General features: G+C 44.6%; 1 protein-coding gene across 1 annotated transcript in view; it reads left to right on the top strand.

The window, feature by feature from the left end:
• The window catches only part of LOC138975333 (uncharacterized), a 61,085-nt gene that overhangs the window by 12,926 nt on the left and 29,248 nt on the right, over window positions 1–18,911 (top strand). Inside the window, exons 13-21 of the mRNA XM_070347992.1 lie at window positions 140–368; window positions 2,087–2,475; window positions 4,142–4,446; window positions 5,112–5,250; window positions 7,103–7,342; window positions 8,244–8,447; window positions 10,728–10,959; window positions 11,977–12,287; window positions 14,876–15,032. Of these exons, the coding sequence (XP_070204093.1) occupies window positions 140–368; window positions 2,087–2,475; window positions 4,142–4,446; window positions 5,112–5,250; window positions 7,103–7,342; window positions 8,244–8,447; window positions 10,728–10,959; window positions 11,977–12,287; window positions 14,876–15,032 (2,206 nt within the window). The remainder of the gene's footprint in view (window positions 1–139; window positions 369–2,086; window positions 2,476–4,141; window positions 4,447–5,111; window positions 5,251–7,102; window positions 7,343–8,243; window positions 8,448–10,727; window positions 10,960–11,976; window positions 12,288–14,875; window positions 15,033–18,911) is intronic.

Genomic DNA, 18,911 nt, shown 5'->3' on the forward strand with positions numbered 1-18,911 from the left:
TTTCCTTCTCGCGGGGATTGACGAAGCTGTACTGTCTTGGTGAAAAAATACAGTGCGTTCAGTTTCATTCCGTGAGTTTGACAGCTTGACTAAATGTAGTAATTTCGCCTTACGCGACTTGTTCTTCTTCCATTTGCAGGATGCTCCAATAGTGGTGGTGTTCGGCACAAGCTCACACTTCAGGTCCACCCTGGAAGCTGTCAAAACCGTCACCGCCGCTTCGCAACGTCAGCTGACCTTTGTGTCGGGGTCAGAAGAGTTTGGGACGTCGGACAATGTGGTCGCTGGATATACCAACGAGGCTAGGGGTTCCATCCTTCTGCAACTTGCTCAGCGCGCAGATACTGGGATGGATAGCTGGCTCTCAGGTAGGTTTTTGTATGTGTGTGTGAGAGAGAAAGTGTGGGCGTGCCTGTGTGTTTGTGTGTGACAGTGTGTGAGAGAAAGTATGTGTGAGAAAATGCGTGCGTGCATGTGTGTTTGTGTCTGTGTGTGACAGTGTGTGAGAGAAAGTACGTGCAAGAAAATGCATGCGTGTGTGTCTGAGTGTGTGTGCATGCATGCGTGAGAGAAAGTATGTGTGAGAAAATGCGTGCGTGCATGTGTGTTTGTGTCTGTGTGTGACAGTGTGTGAGAGAAAGTACGTGCAAGAAAATGCGTGCATGTGTGTGTGTGTGTGTGTGTGTGTGTGTGTGTGTGTGTGTGTGTGTGTGTGTGTGAAGGGGGATGTATATGATGGGATTGGATGGCTCTCATGTTAGGATGTGTGTCTGTGGCAGTAAGTGTGTCGGTCTCTGTGTTTGTCTGTGTCTGTGTGAAGAGGGTGTGTATGTATCTACGAGTACATGTATGTGCATGCGCATGTTGGGATTGTGGTGTTTTCCATGTGTAAGCATGTGTTGTGCAAGCTTGTTCTGCCGCAGTAAGTGCTATAAGGTGTCCCTTAATGGGAGCTGCCCTCATCAGAGGGGCCATATACATGTATCAGGCATGGGAATTGTCCGCTGAAAGGCAAATTTCTGCCAAAATATTTTTTTGTTTTGCCGAAGAAGCAAAAGTGTCCGCCGAAAAAATAAATGTGGGAGGCAAAAATGGTTCTAAAAACAGAATTTAATGGCAATCTTGGAGCTCAGATGACACCAACTTGCACCATTTGGGTTCTTTGGAGAAGAAAAAACCCGGGGGAGCATGCCCCCGGACCCCCCTTCACGCCGTCGACTTTGCTATTACATGTACTTACACATTGTCAGCCTTTTTTACTTTTTTCAATTCCCATGCCTGATGTATTTCTATTCTGATTGACACATGGGGTAATTTGGGGGTTGTGACTGGACGTCTCACACAGCCCTATTTCGTCGATCAGTCCACATGTTGACAGAAGTCCTACCATTTAAGACCTTGCTTTTTCAAATGTTCTGTTCAAATTTCTGTGTAAATTTACCTCCATTTTAAAACTCCCTGCTTATTAAGACCTGATTTCTCGTATTTTTGAATGTCTTAATCAATATGAGGCTTATATCGCGCGTATTCCTTGGGTACAGTTCTAAGCGCAGGGATTTATTTGTTTATTTTTTTATTTTTATTTTATGCAATTTATATCGCGCACATATTCAAGGCGCAGGGATTTATTTATGCCGTGTGAGATGGAATTTGTTTACACAATACATCACGCATTCACATCGGCCAGCAGATCGCAGCCATTTTGGCGCATATCCTACTTTTCACGGCCTATTATTCCAAGTCACACGGGTATTTTGGTGGACATTTTTATCTATGCCAATACAATTTTGCCAGGAAAGACCCTTTTGTCAATCGTGGGATCTTTAACGTGCACACCCCAATGTAGTGTACACGAAGGGACCTCGGTTTTTCGTCTCATCCGAAAGACTAGCACTTGAACCCACCACCTAGGTTAGGAAAGGGGGGAGAAAATTGCTAACGCCCTGACCCAGGGTCGAACTCGCAACCTCTCGCTTCCGAGCGCAAGAGCGTTACCACTCGGCCACCCAGTCCTTAAAAAGGAGGTTCTACTGTAGCTGTTAATATTTTCATCTATTTACCCTGTGTCTCATATATCTCGTTCTAGGTTTGTCCTTGTCGGAGATTGCCAGTGATATGTTCCTGGCTGAGTGGTTTGAGGAAAAAAATAGGTGCTCCTTGACAGCTGCAAGCCGTCAGAAATTCGACCTCGTCTGCAGCAGCACCCTCACCATCAGTCAAGGTGACGTAGATCAGGGTTATGCCCCTTACATCATCCGGGGGATCCGATCTGTGGCGGAAGCAGTCAACTCTGCTCTGGACACCACCTGCGGCCAAGGAACCACAGGACTTTGTTCAGGCTTCAGGAGTTTGCCTAAGACGGCCATCGTCAACTCACTCCGCAACTCAAACGACAACACCGAGTTCAAAATCATGGATGGAGAGGGCATGAGCGATTTCAACTACTTCAACTACAACAACGGAGGATTTACCAGTGTGAGTAGAAAAGATACACATTTTCAAAACAAAGTGCCGTTTTGTCACCTCTTGTGTATGTAGCGGGATCCCCCTTTTGAGACACCACCCATGCACCCCCTATTATTTTAGACTTTCCGTGTCCAGAGATTCTTTTCATACCATCTGTAAGATTACCTCCATTTTAAGACTCCATCCCCTTTGAGACCTCATTTTCTGGTGTGGGGGAGGGAGGGGGGGTGTTTATTTCATAAAATGTTTTTTTTACTGTATGTTCCACTAAAGTTTCTGCAATAGACTCATTTGCGTTGGCTGTTTAATGTCTGTCCAGCTGTCACATGCACAGATTGCACCAAGATTGTCACTTCTGGCATTTTACCTCTTCGGTTTGTTTTGCATTTCTTTGCCTGTAATATTTTACCTGTTTTGTTTGATTGAATAATGAGGATGAAAAGTTACATTTCAGCGCTTCTTAATTCACTCAGGTGCTGGAAGATTAGTCTTACATAACTCCTACTTACTGTTGTCTGAACAGTGGAACCCCCCTTCTAAGATCCCCCAAATTTGAGACCTCCCCCTTTTTTAAGACCTTGCCTTTTGAGATTTTCTGTTCATAACCTCTGTAAATTGACCTCTATTTTACTACTCTATCCTTTTTAAAGGTACTGAACTTGTCAAATCCAGGTGCACGGAGCCCCTGGGGCTTTTAGTCATACCTCAGGCAGCTATCCGTTAGAAGAACTACCAAGTTTCATTGACTTGCACCCAAAGAGTCAAGAACTGCGATTTTTTTACGATTTAATTTTGTACTCGGACCCGGCTGGTCTTGACCTATTATTGGATCTAAATTTAGATCAGGTAGATCACCACATCATGCACAAAAAGACACGTCACTAGCAAACTATGTCAGACTGATGAGTTTGTGTAAAACAAAATGGAGGCCGGAATCACTCAAGTTGAATCGAACTCCGACCAAACACCAACGTAATAACTAGGTTAATTTATGCACTCGCGTGAACAAGAAACTGTCGAGCTTCACAGATGTCGTCGTTGGGTAGTTGGCTCACGTAAGTGTAGCCTATGCGATGATAAACTTTGTCTGTCTGTGCGTGCGTGCGTGCGTGCGTGCGTGCGTGTGTGTGTGTGTGTGTGATAGAAACTTTAACATTTCCGAGTCTATTACGTCTCGGTCAAAAGTGTTTGACGTGTGTGATAGAAACTATTTGAAGACGTCACATTATGACGTAAGAGGGTTAGACGTCACGCAAAGGAATTACTGAAAGTCTCGGTCATTGTTATTGTGAGCGGGCCGAGACTAGTTGGCAGATCCAGGGTCTCGCTTTCTTGCACAGTTTCACCTATGGCTATGCTTACTGTGTGTGTGTGTGTGTGTATGTGTGACGGAGTGATTGAGTTTGTGTTACTGTTTGTCGATTTCATACGTGAGCCTTGAAGGCTTCGCCTCTTGTTTTGGGTTTGTTTTACTACCATAGGAGGATTTTTGAACTGTAAATGCACTCAGCTGCAACAAAAACGCAAAACGAAGGCTGTGAGCTGCACTGTGCCTTTAAGACCTGATTTTTTTAGATTTGTGGAGGTCCTAAAATGGGGGTTTCACTGTATTTTAAGCGTTTACTCCTTCTAACTTCTAAGTGATGTGAGACAAGGGCAAAATGATTGTTGACAGTTTGGGACATTCGACACGGACACTCGACGCATCACAAGCCTGTTGCCCGCTGGCGTCATAGTGGGGAACGGGAACTCAGCCTCCATGCTAAACACCGGCTGCACCGGTCGCTGCGCCCAGTGTCAGTACGCCTACAGCTACCAGGAGTTTGGCTATATGCCAGGCGATTGGCTCATCGCTGGAACCTTCTCCATCAGCGACCCCGGCCCGGAGGGTCAAAGGCCGTACGTTTGCGGCGACGTGCGAACTGAGATCGGATTTCAGTACACTGCTGCTGTGATGTTTGCTTTGGATCGTATTAACAGGTGAGATTATGCTTGTGTTGTTAACAACCTTGTTTCGATGGGTTTGTAGGGACAGGGACAGATGTAGCTCAGCGGTTAGCACATCTGGCTTGAAAGAGAGTGTCACTGGTGCACATGTAGGTGCTTTCAGGATTTCTTCCTCTCCACAAATGAAACTACGTTGCATGCAGGCTTTTGGTTAGATTTACACCATCCATGTGTGCACGGTGTAAAAAGGTCTTAGCTCATGTCAAAGACAAGTCTTTAGACTTTGAAAGCGCAAACATATCTTAAAGTTGTGTTGAAAGAAGGTAGTCCAAAGAATACTGTGGTTCAAAGAATACTGTGGTAAAGCCATTAGGCCACCAAAATAATATACATATTTGTTTCCGATGAAAAGACGAAAAAACAAGGGTCGGTTTTCATTGAAGTTTTTTTTGTTTTTTTTTACACAGGCGCATATGGCTTGTTTTATTGGCCAGAAATCGTGCAAGCTGTGTCCCCTTGATGTCAGAGCTGAGTAACTTTTCTTGTAAAGTCTGCAAAATAAATTTTTCTCTTTTTGTGTTCTTTTTGAAGGGTCAACATTTTTTCTAGGATTAGGAGAGAAAAAAATTGGGTCAGTCGGTGAATCAAAAACATTGAATTTTTATCTTGTGCTTATAACTGTGTTATCTGTTTTACAGTGGCCGAGGGAATGTGAAGCTGAACAACGTCAGGCTTGGTGCTCTTCTCATGGATCACTGCAACAACGAGCGACGAGCGTACGGACAGGTGGCAGACATCTACTCTGGTCTGACGGAACTCACCTGGCCAGAAACCATGGTGAGATCAGGGGGATGCTGTGTGTGTCATTACGAGTGGAGTAGTATTTCACAGACATATTTTGAGGTTCATACCTCCTGAGTTAAAAGGCAGAGGTATTCTGACATACCACCTGTAAAAAGGTAAATTCACCTGGCCAGAAACCATGAGGAGATCAGGGGAATGCTGTGTGTGGGGTAGTTAGCACAGTATTTCACAGACATATACTCACGGAATAAAATAACTTAACATGTTTTAAAATTTAATATCTCAAAATCGGAAAAAGTTGCAGGAGAGCGGGGTGGTACGATCATAGAACCATCAATTCCTGAGAAGAGGAAAAAAAACGGAATGTTCTCGATTGCTTAGTTTTTTCACAATTGGTCCTCAAAGACGCATGGTGTCATTTTGGAGTTTACTAGACTGACGCCTAAGCTTGCCGACGCTGCCGACAGCCAGTGCACGCTGTGTGTGCTGCAAACAGGTAGGCCTGCACTCTTTGACTCTCGGGGCACGTCTACCCGTACTTGAAACCTGCAAAAGGTCTGCTGCTGATCCACGAATATTGCATGAAAGTACTGCCTTTGGTTTGTCCGTTTGTTTGTGAGTGAGAACAACTCACTAAAATGTTTCTTTCTCTTTGCCCAAAACTGTCCACTCTGTCTTTCTCTTTCACCATGCCACGAACGTGTGTGAACAATAGACTCGTCGCAATAGGGATGTTGAGAGGAGGGATGACTTATACTGATGTTGCTAGGAGATTCGGAGTGACCAGGCAATCAGTTGCCTTGTGGCGAAGAAGGTACCAGCAAAACAACGGTAACGTTCGAGACCTGCCTCGCCAAGGACGGCCCCGTGTCACCAATCCTCAGCAAGACCGCTTCATTAGGGTGCAGCATCTGCGTAATCGATTCCACCCGGCTACTGTGAAATGAAATTTGTTTTGTTAATAAACGTATTGAGGCTAACCTTCACTGCTCCTGTGTAATTTAATTGCGGCTGCGATCAACCAGTGCACGCACAGTGCTGTCAAACACACAGTGCTAAGTTTGTAAACTCCAAAATGACACCATGCGTCTTTGAGCTCAAATTGCAAAAAAACGGAACAAGCCAGACTAATCCGGTTTTTTGCCCATAATGAGCAATTGAACAAGCTTTACGTTGGTACAAAAATCACTCCTGTAACTTTTTCCGATTTTGGAGATATTAAATTTTAAACAATGTTAAGTTATTTTATTCCGTGAGTATATTTGGAGGCATCATACCTCCTGTGTTCAAAGGAAGAGGAATTCATACCACCTGTGAAAATTTCAAGGGGCCTGAATTTGCACGAAAGTTGTTTCACAAATTTGGCAACATTTTGCGTTTTCATTTCACATACGGTGTAGTTTGACAGTTTTTTAAAAGGACTTACACAGCCCTAAACTTGGACAGATCAGTAATACTAAATATTACTGTTGCATATGGTAAAATAATCATGTAACCTATGTGAACGATCATGTAAATGTTGTGTACTCTATTTCACTTGACAAGAACAAGAGCAAACACTGTGTTGTCTGTACTATCCTAGAAATTTGCCTTTAGGCTTGTCAGTTAAGATACAAAGCAAGAAAGCAGGCATATGCAGAGCATGATTAACATGTTACGTACATTTATCTTTCTTGTTTTTGAGTCCAGCATGGTCGTTTCTCTTCCCAGGAGCGGCATTAGATCCAAATGAACAAACATGTTCCATACATTAAACTTTCTTGTTTTTGAGTCCATATCAGCACAGTTATTTCTCACCCCGGGGCGTCATGAGAACCAAATGATAAAACGTGTTCCATACATTAAACTGTCTCGTTTTTGAATCCATTTCATTTCTCTTCTCCAGGGTAACGCGTCGTCTCGCTTCATGTCTTCGGACGTGCTAGCCTGGTTAACGGACACCACCGCCAGCTCGCGTGAAGCGGGCGAAATCCTGCAGCCGTTGGGCGTGAGCATTGTCAGCCCTTCCGCGACTGCCGCGTCCTTGATGAACAACCCCACGTTCTTCCGCACCGTCCAGGGCGACGCCACCACCGCCATGGCAATCGTCAAACTCTGCAAGACCCTGGGCATCTCCTTCATTCAGGTGAAAACTGGAGGTTGCATCTGACGCACCCAACACACTACGGTTGAACCCCCCTTTTAAGACCCTGTTTTCTCAGACTTTGTGTTCATAACCTCTGTGAATTTACCCCCATTTTAAGACTCCCTCCTTTGTAGGACCTGATTTTCTCAGATTTTTGGAGGCCTTAAAACAGGGGTTTCCACGGTAACTGGTGTCATCAGGGCTGAGGAAGCACGAAAAAGTTACCACCCAAACGGGAGCCACCGGCCTACAGTGTCGGATTGGTTGAAACTGGGATGTGTTGTGATTTCAACGAATCAGAACCCGCAGTTTGTTCTCTCTCATTTACCGGCACGGTTGGCCTAGTGGTAAGGCGTCCGCCCCGTGATCGGGAGGTCGTGGGTTCGAACCCCGGCCGGGTCATACCTAAGACTTTAAAATTGGCAATCTAGTGGCTGCTCCGCCTGGTGTCTGGCATTATGGGGTTAGTGCTAGGACTGGTTGGTCCGGTGTCAGAATAATGTGACTGGGTGAGACATGAAGCCTGTGCTGCGACTTCTGTCTTGTGTGTGGCGCACGTTATATGTCAAAGCAGCACGGCCCTGATATGGCCCTTCGTGGTCGGCTGGGCGTTAAGCAAACAAACAAACAAACAAAAATCCCCCCAATGTAAGACTCTTTGTCTATTATTAATCCCCTCTTTAATCTAAGACTGTCTGTTAATAAGCCTTTGTAAATTTAACTCCATTTTAAGACTACCTTCCGTCGCGATATAACCCTTCGTGGTTGAAAACGACGTTAAACACCAAATAAAGAAAAGTAAGACTACCTCCTTTTTAAGACCCTTTTCTTTGATTGTGTATGGTCTTAAAAGGGTTGTTCCACTTAATACTAATGAAGAATGATCTCCCGTCTCTATCAGGCTGTGTATGCTGCCGACGACTACGGCCGTGAGGGTTTCAACACACTGACCAACACGGCACGTCAGGAAGGTATCTGTGTGATCAACTCCTTTGAGATGGTCGAGGGGTCCAACGCCAATGAGATCGTCTCCAAGGTCTCTGGCGGCACCACCAAGGTCGTCGTTCTATTCTTGGGAACCAGCACGACCAGAGCGTTTCTTGAGGTCAGTTTTGTGTTGGAAGGTTTGGGTTTGGTTGGTTTGGTTGTTGTATTCTGTTTGTTGTTGTAATTTTGTATTTATGTCTGTTAATGTGTAAATTAAAGCGCGGAGAACACGATTCTTTCTGGTTCGTGCTAAATAAACTCATTATTATATCATATTCTTATTATTTTTGTGTGTGTTTTATTGAACTTTTGTTAAGGGTCTAGCTGTGTGTGTTTTATTGAACTTTTGTTAAGGGTCTAGCTGTGTGTGTTTTATTGAACTTTTGTTAAGGGTCTAGCTGTGTGTGTTTTATTGAACTTTTGTTAAGGGTCTAGCTGTGTGTGTTTTATTGAACTTTTGTTAAGGGTCTAGCTGTGTGTGTTTTATTGAACTTTTGTTAAAGGTCTAGCTGTGTGTGTAAATGTATGTCTGGCTGTTCGTGTTTGTATCTGGCTGGGTTTTTTTCTTTTTCAAAGCATGCAGCATGATTTTATTCCTTGTCACTTTCACACAGTAAAGCTTGGCTTTCTTTGCTTATTTGAGGTGGAAAATCAAATTTATTTTAATAGTTTGGGCAGTTTTAACGAAGACAATGAAAAGAGCGAGTGAAGACGCTCGACTTGTCGATTATAGTCATTGCGGCCTGAAACAACCAAGAACTAACAAATATGTATATTTCTTTCGAATACATCACCTCAATTTAACTAATAGGAGTTACCTTACTTACGAGTGCTAGACTGAGAAGCGTCCTATGTTACAAGTAATAGATTGTAAACAAGGTCGCTAACTCTAGATTTCCGTCAGTATACCATTAGGGGAGTAGTCTCCCCTTGTCGGTAGTACCTCTCCGCACATGTGCCAATGCCCATAATCCCCAGTAAAAAAATACATTTTTTTTCTTTATCTTGTGGGGGAGTACCCTCTCCCTAACCTCATTCTCTCTGCAAAGTAGAGATGTTGCCCTTCAACGTAAACAGCTAGGGATGCTGTTGTCAGCCATTCATTTTACAGTGGTACCTGCGATGAAAGGACACCCTTGGGGCAAAACAAAAGTGTCCCTACATTGCAGGTGGCCTGTCATGACAGGTATATTTTGGTCGTGTTGATAGACAAAGCGACAACGTAAATTACCCTTTCTTCTGAGGTGTTCTCTCATGGGAGGGGCCTACCATTGCAAATACCACTGTTTTGAATTTGTTGTGTTTTCAAGAAGTGAATACTACAGCCACGACCCTAACAAGACAGTGGTCATCTTTATGTAGAATGGGTAGTATTTGTCCGTTTTTTATGTTCTACGTCAAGAAGTGGCTATTGTTACCAGCACGATTGTCAAATGAATGTACGTTGTTTTGTGAGTACAGTGAAAACTGTCAAATACGGTCACTGGACTTAGCGGACACTCGCAGAATACGGACAGTCAGTCTCGGCACGGACTGCTTTACACTGTAAAACACCTGTACGTTACGGCCACCTCGGCATTACGGACGCGGACACGTATTTTGGGTCCATAATAAGTGTGTGCGGCCAGATCAAAGGCATTGTGATAGCTGGGTGGCCTTGTTAAAAGACACGACCTTCTTCCCAGGGGTCAATGACCCAGTTTTTGCCATGAGAGGTGGTTCCCCTGTCATATCTGAGAGAGGAAACACTTCCTGCATGGGGGTCAGTGACCGGTCAGTGACCGAGTTTAACAGAGTGGAAATCTGTGTGTGGGGCCAGATCAAAGGCAGGGCAGTACCTAGTAGCTGAAACATGCATTATCACAAGTTTTTAAACTCAGGCATGGTACTGAAGGAATGGCAGTTTCAGCTGAAATAAAGCCGGGGGTCCAGGGGGCCGCTCAGGCGACTTTTTACTAATTCAAATGTGTTTAGTGCCCTCTCCTTGAAGCTGAGAGGGATATAAGTGAAAGATAACAAGGCTTGAGTAAGAAAAAATAATAATCTCAAGTCAATCAGCAGATTTTTTTGTTTTTTTTGTTTGTTTGGATTTTCGTTTTTGAGAGTACCATGCCTGAAACTTGTTTTACAACAGTCAATATTAAATGTTTCTCTATTTAATCTAAACAGCTTCTGTTTTTCTTATAAATGTACATGTACATGTGCAGTACTCTCTCTCTCTCTCTCAACTTGACTTTGTCGCGTTTACTTGCACCTGTCTAATAAGGACACCTGCAGAATAAGGACACTTTTGTCTGGTCCCAAGGGTGTCCTTATTTGACAGGTTTTACTGTATATATATAAAAAAAAAAATTTTTTTAAACAAAACAAGTGGTCATTCTTCATCTGTACTTTTCAGGAAGCGTCGCTGCTGACCGGCAATGAACAACTGACCGTCATCTCCCCCGAGCCCCACACAAACGTGGTCAACAACATCCCAAACAGAGGCCGCCTCGTCAACCTCCTCAGCCTGCAGGTGCAGGACCAGACCATCGCTGAGTTCAACACCTACCTCAACAACATCGACGCCAACAGCGACAACCCCTTCTTCGCTCGCTACTACATGAAACTGTACACCTGCAACCTCCCAGGTTGGTTCTTCTGGTTCATTTTTGTCAAGTCCACCGTCATAAAGATTTGTGTGATATTGTATTTTTGTTGTCGCGTAATATAACAGGCATGAAAATTCTCCGTATTTTCCGTATTTTTGAAAAAAATAAACCGTATTTTTTTTTATTTTCCGTATTTTTCTGTTTTTTGGTTGTTTTTTTTGTTTTTCCTAGTCATAGTTATAGTAAAATAGTTTTGGGGCCATGTTTGAATCCAATTTTAAGGCTCAGATAGCCCCAGATTGCACCAAATTGCACCCTTGAAAAAAAAGGACCCCCCTAGAAGTCTTGGCGCTTCGCGCCTGCGAAACTTGGCGCTACGCTCCTTCGAATTTTTTTTTCAGTATTTTTTTTTTTTTCAGTTTTCATGCCTGATATAAGCTATTTGCTTGAGTTCGTGTCCTCGTTGCATACTGGGAATTGTTTCATGTCTTGTATTTTGAAGCAAACAAATTTTCCTTGCTTGTGTCTTCCCTGCATACGCCTTAAAATTGAGATAGTTGATGTCTGCGTCCGCCCCGTGATCGGGAGGTCGTGGGTTTGAACCCCGGCCGGGTCATACCTAAGACTTTAAAATTGGCAATCTAGTGGCTGCTCCGCCTGGCGTCTGGCATTATGGGGTTAGTGCTATGACTGGTTGGTCCGGTGTCAGAATAATGTGACTGGGTGAGACATGAAGCCTGTGCTGCGACTTGTGTCTTGTGTGTGGCGCACGTTATATGTCAAAGCAGCACCGCCCTGATATGGCCCTTCGTGGTCGGCTGGGCGTTAAGCAAACAAACAAAACAAAGTTGATGTCTAATTTAGTGTTTGTTTGTGCACTTACATGACCGCTGGGTCCATATATTTGTGAAGGTAACGTTTTGTTTTGTCAATAATTAAACGTTCCAACAAAATACCTTTCTTGTCTTTTTATTCTGAATTTTGGAACGTTGGCAGTCTGTCTGTTTTTGGAACACTTGTATTTTGAATCAAATGTTTTTTAAACCAACCTTCCAGGCTACTACATGTATAACCGCCCCTGCACTTCCACCAATAACATCCAACCAAGCCACTTCGCTCACTCCACGATCAACGCTGTGTACGCTGTGGCTGGCGCCTTGCAGGATACTCTAGTCGAATTCTGCGGGAACGGTTATTCCGGGGAGTGTCCTGCGTTCCTGCAGTCACCTAACACCTACAGCCGCTTCGTGGAGAATCTGAAGACAGTGCAGTTTGACGACCTGGCCAACCGCCAGTTCCGCTTTCTGGACCGAGAGGGCAATGTGGTGTACGATGTGCTGAGATACGATGGAGGGCAGTATAACACGGTAGGTTGTTTGGAGTGTGTGTGTGTTGTGTCTGTGTCTGTGTGTGCTTGTGTGTGCATTAGGTTTTTTGTGTGAATGTGTCTTTCTAAAACAAAATTGGAGTGTGTCATGGATTTTTGCTATCTTTATTTTTCTAGTTTCTTGTCAGGAATTTCTCTGCACTGGCTTATTTTGCAATACCGTAAAAGTCGACCTATAAGACGCACCTGGGTATAAGCCGCACCCCCCGATTTTTAAAATAAATTCAGAAAAATCCATACACAAGCCGCTCCGGCATACAAGCCGCGCCTAGAAGCAAAGTTCAAGTCAAGAAACATCGAAAGTCAACGAAAAAAACCCACACACACACAAAAACGAACCGGCTAACTTGTCAGTTTTGCACTTTACTTTCAGCATCAGATGTTGAGTGATTCACAGAACTCTGGACTATTAAACTGTCCTCTCGTCCTGCACACAGCACCTGTAGTTAGTTCTGTAAATCACTCAACATCTGATGCTGAAAATCCGCTGAAGTCGGACTCCTCAGTGTCGGAGATGAACAAGTTCAGAATGGCTTCTGGCACAGAGTCACCGGAAGTGTCACTCTCGGCCCCACTGTCAGTGGCTGTCGTGTTGTCTGTCGCGTCGTCTGCTCCAGTGATGATCTCAGCCTTTCTGAAGCCGTTGATGATCGTTGACTTTTTGACAGCATCCCAAGCTTTCAGGACCCACTGGCACACATCTGCAAAGGTTGCTCTACGCATGCGGCCAGTCTTTGTGAATGATTTCTCGCCATCCACCATCCACCTCTCCCACTCATCCCTCATCACCACTTTGAAGGGCCGGTTCACACTGATATCGAGGGGTTGCAGGTACTTTGTTGTGCCACCCGGGATGATAGCGATGATGGAGTTGGTGGCAGTGACTGACTTTTTGACCTTCTCAGTGATGTGTGCACGCATGCTGTTCATGACTAACAGAGCTTTAGTGCGACGGAAGAAACCCCCTGGCCTTTTCCCATAGCATTCTGTCAGCCAGGTGTCCATCATCTTCTCATCCATCCACCCCTTCTTGTTAACCTGCACGACGATCCCCTTCGGAAACTTTTCTTTCGGCATTGTGATTCGCTTGAAAATCACCATCGGCGGACGCTTTTCACCCGAAGCCGTGCACGACAAAACACAGGTGAAGTGTGTTTTTTCATGTCCCGTTGTTTTCAGTGCCACAGAAGACTCGCCCTTTTTGTTTTCTGTGCGTGTCAATGGAAGGTCAACGGAACCTCATCCATATTTATGATGTTCTGTGGGCCAATCAGATTCTCAGCTACCTGCTCTTGTGCGTAGTTTCGAAATGACATCATTTTCTCCTGGAAGTCTGGCGGCAGCTGTTGGCACAAAGTTGTACGTGCACGCAGTGACAGACCTTTGCGCCTCAAAAATCGGCAACACCAAGATTGACCGCCTTTGAAGTCGTCTATCTTCAGACGTGTTGCAATGGTGCGTGCTTTCAGACGAAGCTGAACAGTTGAAACACCGCGACCATCCGCACGTTGTGTGTTGACCCAGTCCTCCATTTCGTTTTCTAATTGTGGCCAGCGTGCCTTGCAACCACGGAATGCTTTTGTGGATTTCTTGCATTTCACAAGTTCGCCTCGTTGCTTTCGCCAACGCCTAATCATGCTTTCATTGACGCCAATTTGTTGAGCAGCAGCGCGATTGCCTTTTTCAACAGCCAAGTCTATGGCTGCAAGTTTGTAGGCTGCATCATAGGCCTGCCTCCGTGTTTTCGGCATCGTGGTTGTACGTTGCTTTGTTTTAGGAGATGTGCGTGTTGCTGTTCTCTGTAGTAGCAATGCGAAGTGATCGATCAAAACCGGTGTATGCCAACCCATTACTGTGTGAGTTATTGTCATGCTTCAAACTTCCGGAAAGAAGGTGAGTGAGTGAATTGAGGTAAACACAGCTGATTCAAGGCCATTACACAGCGGCGATCCAACTTCCGGAAACTAGGTCACTGAGCGAAGTCGGATACACGCCACTGATTCAGAAAAAGTCATTCATAAGCCGCACCGCCTTATAAGCCGCAGGGGTCCATTTAGGAAAAAAAAGTCGCGGCTTATAGGTCGACTTTTACGGTAGTCATTCACAAAGACCTTCGTGAGAAATTTAACTTAAAACTACAAGAACAACAACAGCAAAAGGAGAAGTAAAAAAATACAAATTCAAAAAATAGTACTTTTCATTGAAAAAATACAACTTTTCTTTGCAAAAATAGTACTTTTCTTTGAAAAAATACTACTTTTCATTGAAAAAATACTACTTTTTAAGGAAAGCACCTTATAAATCAATACACATGACGCCAAACAAATGTCAGGTATGAGTTCAGAAATCTGTCGGATGAGCATGCGGATAGTTTCAGCTGGGTCATTTCCAACATGTTTCAGTCACCGCCTGCAAACAGACCAACATTTTCAGTACCCGTCCAGTTGGTATGGTACGCGATACATTTACTAAATCATGATTGGATTTTGTTTTCCCTCCAGGTTGGATCTTATGGGGGAGCTTGATTCATGTACTGTAAATCATGATTGTATTTTATTTTCCCTCCAGGTTGGATCGTACGGGGGAGCATCTTTGACAATACCCAACCTTCCCCAGCTGATGGCAAGCTACAGCTCAGTCACATCGGAGTGCTCTGCCCAGTGTGCGGAGTGTATCTTCAACCAAATGGAGTTCTCTCACACCCCTGGAGACATCTACTTGGGAGGTTTGTGTGTTAATGATAACAGTACAGTGGAACCCCCCTGTTAAGACCTCAACAAATCTGAGAAAACAAGGTCTTAAAAAGGAGGGAGTCTTAAAGGTGGTTGTCTACATTTTTGCTTTTTTTCAATAATCTTATGGTTAGATTTCGATACAAAGTTATGTCAGAGAAAGTAATAGAAAAAAAATATATGTAAAAAAAGATTTTATTTTTGGGTAGCGTGACTCACGCTTCCAATATTTTGTTTTCTGTTTACTGAGAACATGTGCTTTGCCTAAAAATACTGACCAATCAAATTCATGTCACTATGCTTATAGCCATGCCCAAACAAGTGCAGCAACAGTTTGACACTGGAGCGCTGTCCACGCTTTTTTTAAACGCACGAAATGCACGGGATTTGAGAGGAGTTTTGCGCTTGGCATTTTCCAAATAAGGATATCCTACTGTGAGTACTTCGCTGGAATACAATGAATTTTCAAACGCCTACACTGGCTTCGTCTTCCCTGATCGAAAGGGGGTGTATTGTTGATAATTGTAGATAATAGACTCTGCATTTTAATGGTCAAATGGCGATTTCGGTATAAAAATGTAGACAAGGACCTTTAAAATGGGGGTAATTTTACAGAGGTTATGAACAACAAGTCTAAGAAAACAAGGTCTTAAAAGGAGGGAGTCTTAAATTGGGGGGGGGGGGAGGGGGGCTTAATAGGGGGGTTCCACTGTAATGAAATCATTGGGGGCAAATCCTACTATAGTTCTTAGCGCCAGTAGTGAATATAGTTCTTAGCGCCAGTAGTGAAAGAAAAGACACTGAAGCGTGTTTAACCATTCAGTCAATCACTTTTGAACGAAAACAACATTGATTTTTATTGAGTGGACAGTGCAGAAAGCCCAGATCAGAGCTATAATCCTCATTGGGATGTCAGTCATTTGCATTATTACATTGGCAAAGATAGCTTGCGCTGCGTGCAGAGACACGATGTTTGGTAGTGATTGAACAAGATAACATTGTTATGTACTCACCAGAAACATGGACAATCAAACATGAACAGGAACACGTTGATTTTCCATGTCTCTGGTGAGTACATTTTTATTGTTATCTTGTTCTAGTTCTACTCACCTCTAACGTTTCTATTCTGCTGCTGATTGGCCTACATACAATGTGACGTGTAGCTTGCCTCACTATTACCATGGAAAAGCAAGAAAAAACAATGGAAAGCAACTTTTTTTAAACATACAAACTTGAAAGACTTATTTCTGAACATCGTCTATTCTATCGACCACAATGTATAGAGAGGAATTGGATCACCTGAGAGCGAACGCGGGAAATCGTCATCGACCGTGTGGTTTTCGTCAGGTGCGCTTTCCTTCCGAACCTTTTCTCTTCAGTAACTAGCATGCTAATCCCTTTCCTCTCTACAGGGATGGCCAAATCGTCCGCCCGGTCGCCAGGGGCGAGTAAAAAATCCGCCGGGCTAATAGAAACCGCCTGGCAACTTGCCAGGCTGGCCAATGAAAATTCTGGTCAAATGCGACCATTTTTGGTTGTAATCTCGAGTTGTAAAGCCAAATAAACACTGCAGATCAACTTTGGTATCAACCGGGCCAGGGAAATTTCTGCCGGGCTAGTTTGTTTGTTTGTTCGTTCATGGGCTGAAACTCCCACGGCTTTTACGTGTATGACCGTTTTTACCCCTCCATTTAGGCAGCCATACGCCGCTTTCGGAGGAAGCATGCTGGGTATTTTCGTGTTTCTATAACCCACCGAACTCTGACATGGATTACAGGATCTTTTTCATGCGCACTTGGTCTTGTGCTTGCGTGTACACACGGGGGTGTTCAGACACCGAGGAGAGTCTGCACACAAAGTTGACTCTGAGAAATAAATCTCTCGCCGAACGTGGGGACGAACTCACGCTGACAGCGGCCAACTGGATACAAATCCAGCGCGCTACCGACTGAGCTACATCCCGACCCCTGCCGGGCTAGTGACTTTCTTGAAGTTAATCGCCCGGCTGGCGCCTTAAAATTTTGAGATTTGGCCATCCCTGTCTCTACATTGTGGTCGATAAAACCACAATTAGACTTCACTTACTAAGGTAAGTGCGTAATAATTTTGTAACTTGTGCCCGATCTCTAACAAACACCTATTAAATAACATATTCTTACTCCGAATCACATTAGCATTGAGTCACCTGAGATGCTTATCACTGAAAAACGCTTACCCGGCTAAAAATTTTAAAGGGAAGCAACCCCATCACCAAAACGAAAGTGAAAGTAGCTTTGGTAGTGGGCCAGCACACTGGGAGTTACCTCCCATACGGGTGTGTGCCACGTCACTTCCTCTAGGAACACGTGCCTATTCTCATACGTCTTTTTCACCTCGGAGAGGACGGTTCACTTTTTGACGCTCTGTGGCTGACCTTGTGTGTTTGAGGACACCCGCCGGCCACGTTACCCAGCTTTTCTGCTCGCCTTGCCTACAGTTTGGTGAGCTCGTTCCCGTTTGTTGTTGGTTGTTTGCGCTGTTTTCGTTACTGTACGTTGTCCGTTTTTTGCGGACTTGTGTGTCAGTGACTTGCGTGTTTCGCCATTTTGTTGTGTGAGTTAGTTAGCTAGCTCGTATGACTTTGCTCGTAGCTCTGCGTGCCCCTTTCTGTGTTGGGCAAGTGTAGCTATAGTATTTTGTTGACGCGAAAGTGTGTGTGTTTACTGTGTTTTCAGTCGTTTAGACTTATGTTTCAGTAAATTTTTCGCGTTGCCACGTGTTGTTGACTGGCGTGTCAGTGACTTGCGTGTTTCGCCATTTTGTTGTGTGAGTTAGTTTACTAGCTCGTGTGACTTTGTTTGTAGCTCTACGTGCCTCTGTTTTTGTGGGGCAAGTGTAGCTATTGTAATTTGTCGACGCGAAAGAGTGTGTGTTTACTGTGTTTTCAGTCGTTTAGACTTACGTGTCAGTAAATGTTTTTCGCGTTGCCACGCGTTGTTGACTTGGTGTCAGTTACTCGTGTGTTTCGCCATTTTGTTGTGTGAGTTAGTTTACTAGCTCGTGTGACTTTGTTTGTAGCTCTACGTGCCTCTGCTTTTGTTGGGCAAGTGTAGCTATCGTAATTTGTTGCCGCGAAAGTGTGTGTTTTTGCTGAGTTTTCAGTCGTTTAGACTTACTTTCAGTAAAATGTGTTCGTGTTGTTTACATGGATTTGACAGCATGTCTGATTCAGACAAGCGCTGTGGCAAGTCGGACCCCAAGGGGAAATTTAAGCCTTAGGCTTCTTCTTAAGCAGTTTTACTTGTACAGACCAAGAACGTAGCACTTTGTTGTCTGTACCTATTTCGGCCCCTAGCGCTGTTACTACTTCTGCTATCTTTTGCGGCGCCTAGCGCTGCTGTTATGTCTGCTCCGGTTCTCTACTACGGAGACTTCGTCCTCGTTGTTAGCACCTGTGCAGGGTGCGTTGGTTCCTTTCTGTTTTAGACACTGGTTCCGGAAATCCACAGCTTGGTGCAGGCAGAGTTCCAGCGTTCCGTCGCCAGTTGTTTGGCGTTTCCGGCATCTGGCAGTGACGTCCGGGCGTTGGCTTCCGTGTCTTTGCCTTCCATTTCCGGTTTGGAGCAGCGTCCTCCTTCTTCAGCTGCGGCTGGTAAGCAGAGCTGGTCCGATAGCCCTCGTGAGGCGCCTGGACGTTCTCTCTCGGGAGACAGCTCTTTCGCTTCGGGTCACGACCGATACCATGCTGATCTTTCATTTCCGGCGATAACCTACGAGGCCCCGGATTTGATCGAACAGCGGCGGCAGTCGGTTTCGGCTGCCGCATTTCCGGCACTTGCCGGAAGTGATGATCCGTCCGCTCCGGCACGCTACGGCGGTCGCGGCAGGATGGA

The sequence above is a fragment of the Littorina saxatilis genome, linkage group LG9 (genome assembly GCF_037325665.1).
Source record: "Littorina saxatilis isolate snail1 linkage group LG9, US_GU_Lsax_2.0, whole genome shotgun sequence".
NCBI classification, from domain to species: domain Eukaryota; kingdom Metazoa; phylum Mollusca; class Gastropoda; order Littorinimorpha; family Littorinidae; genus Littorina; species Littorina saxatilis.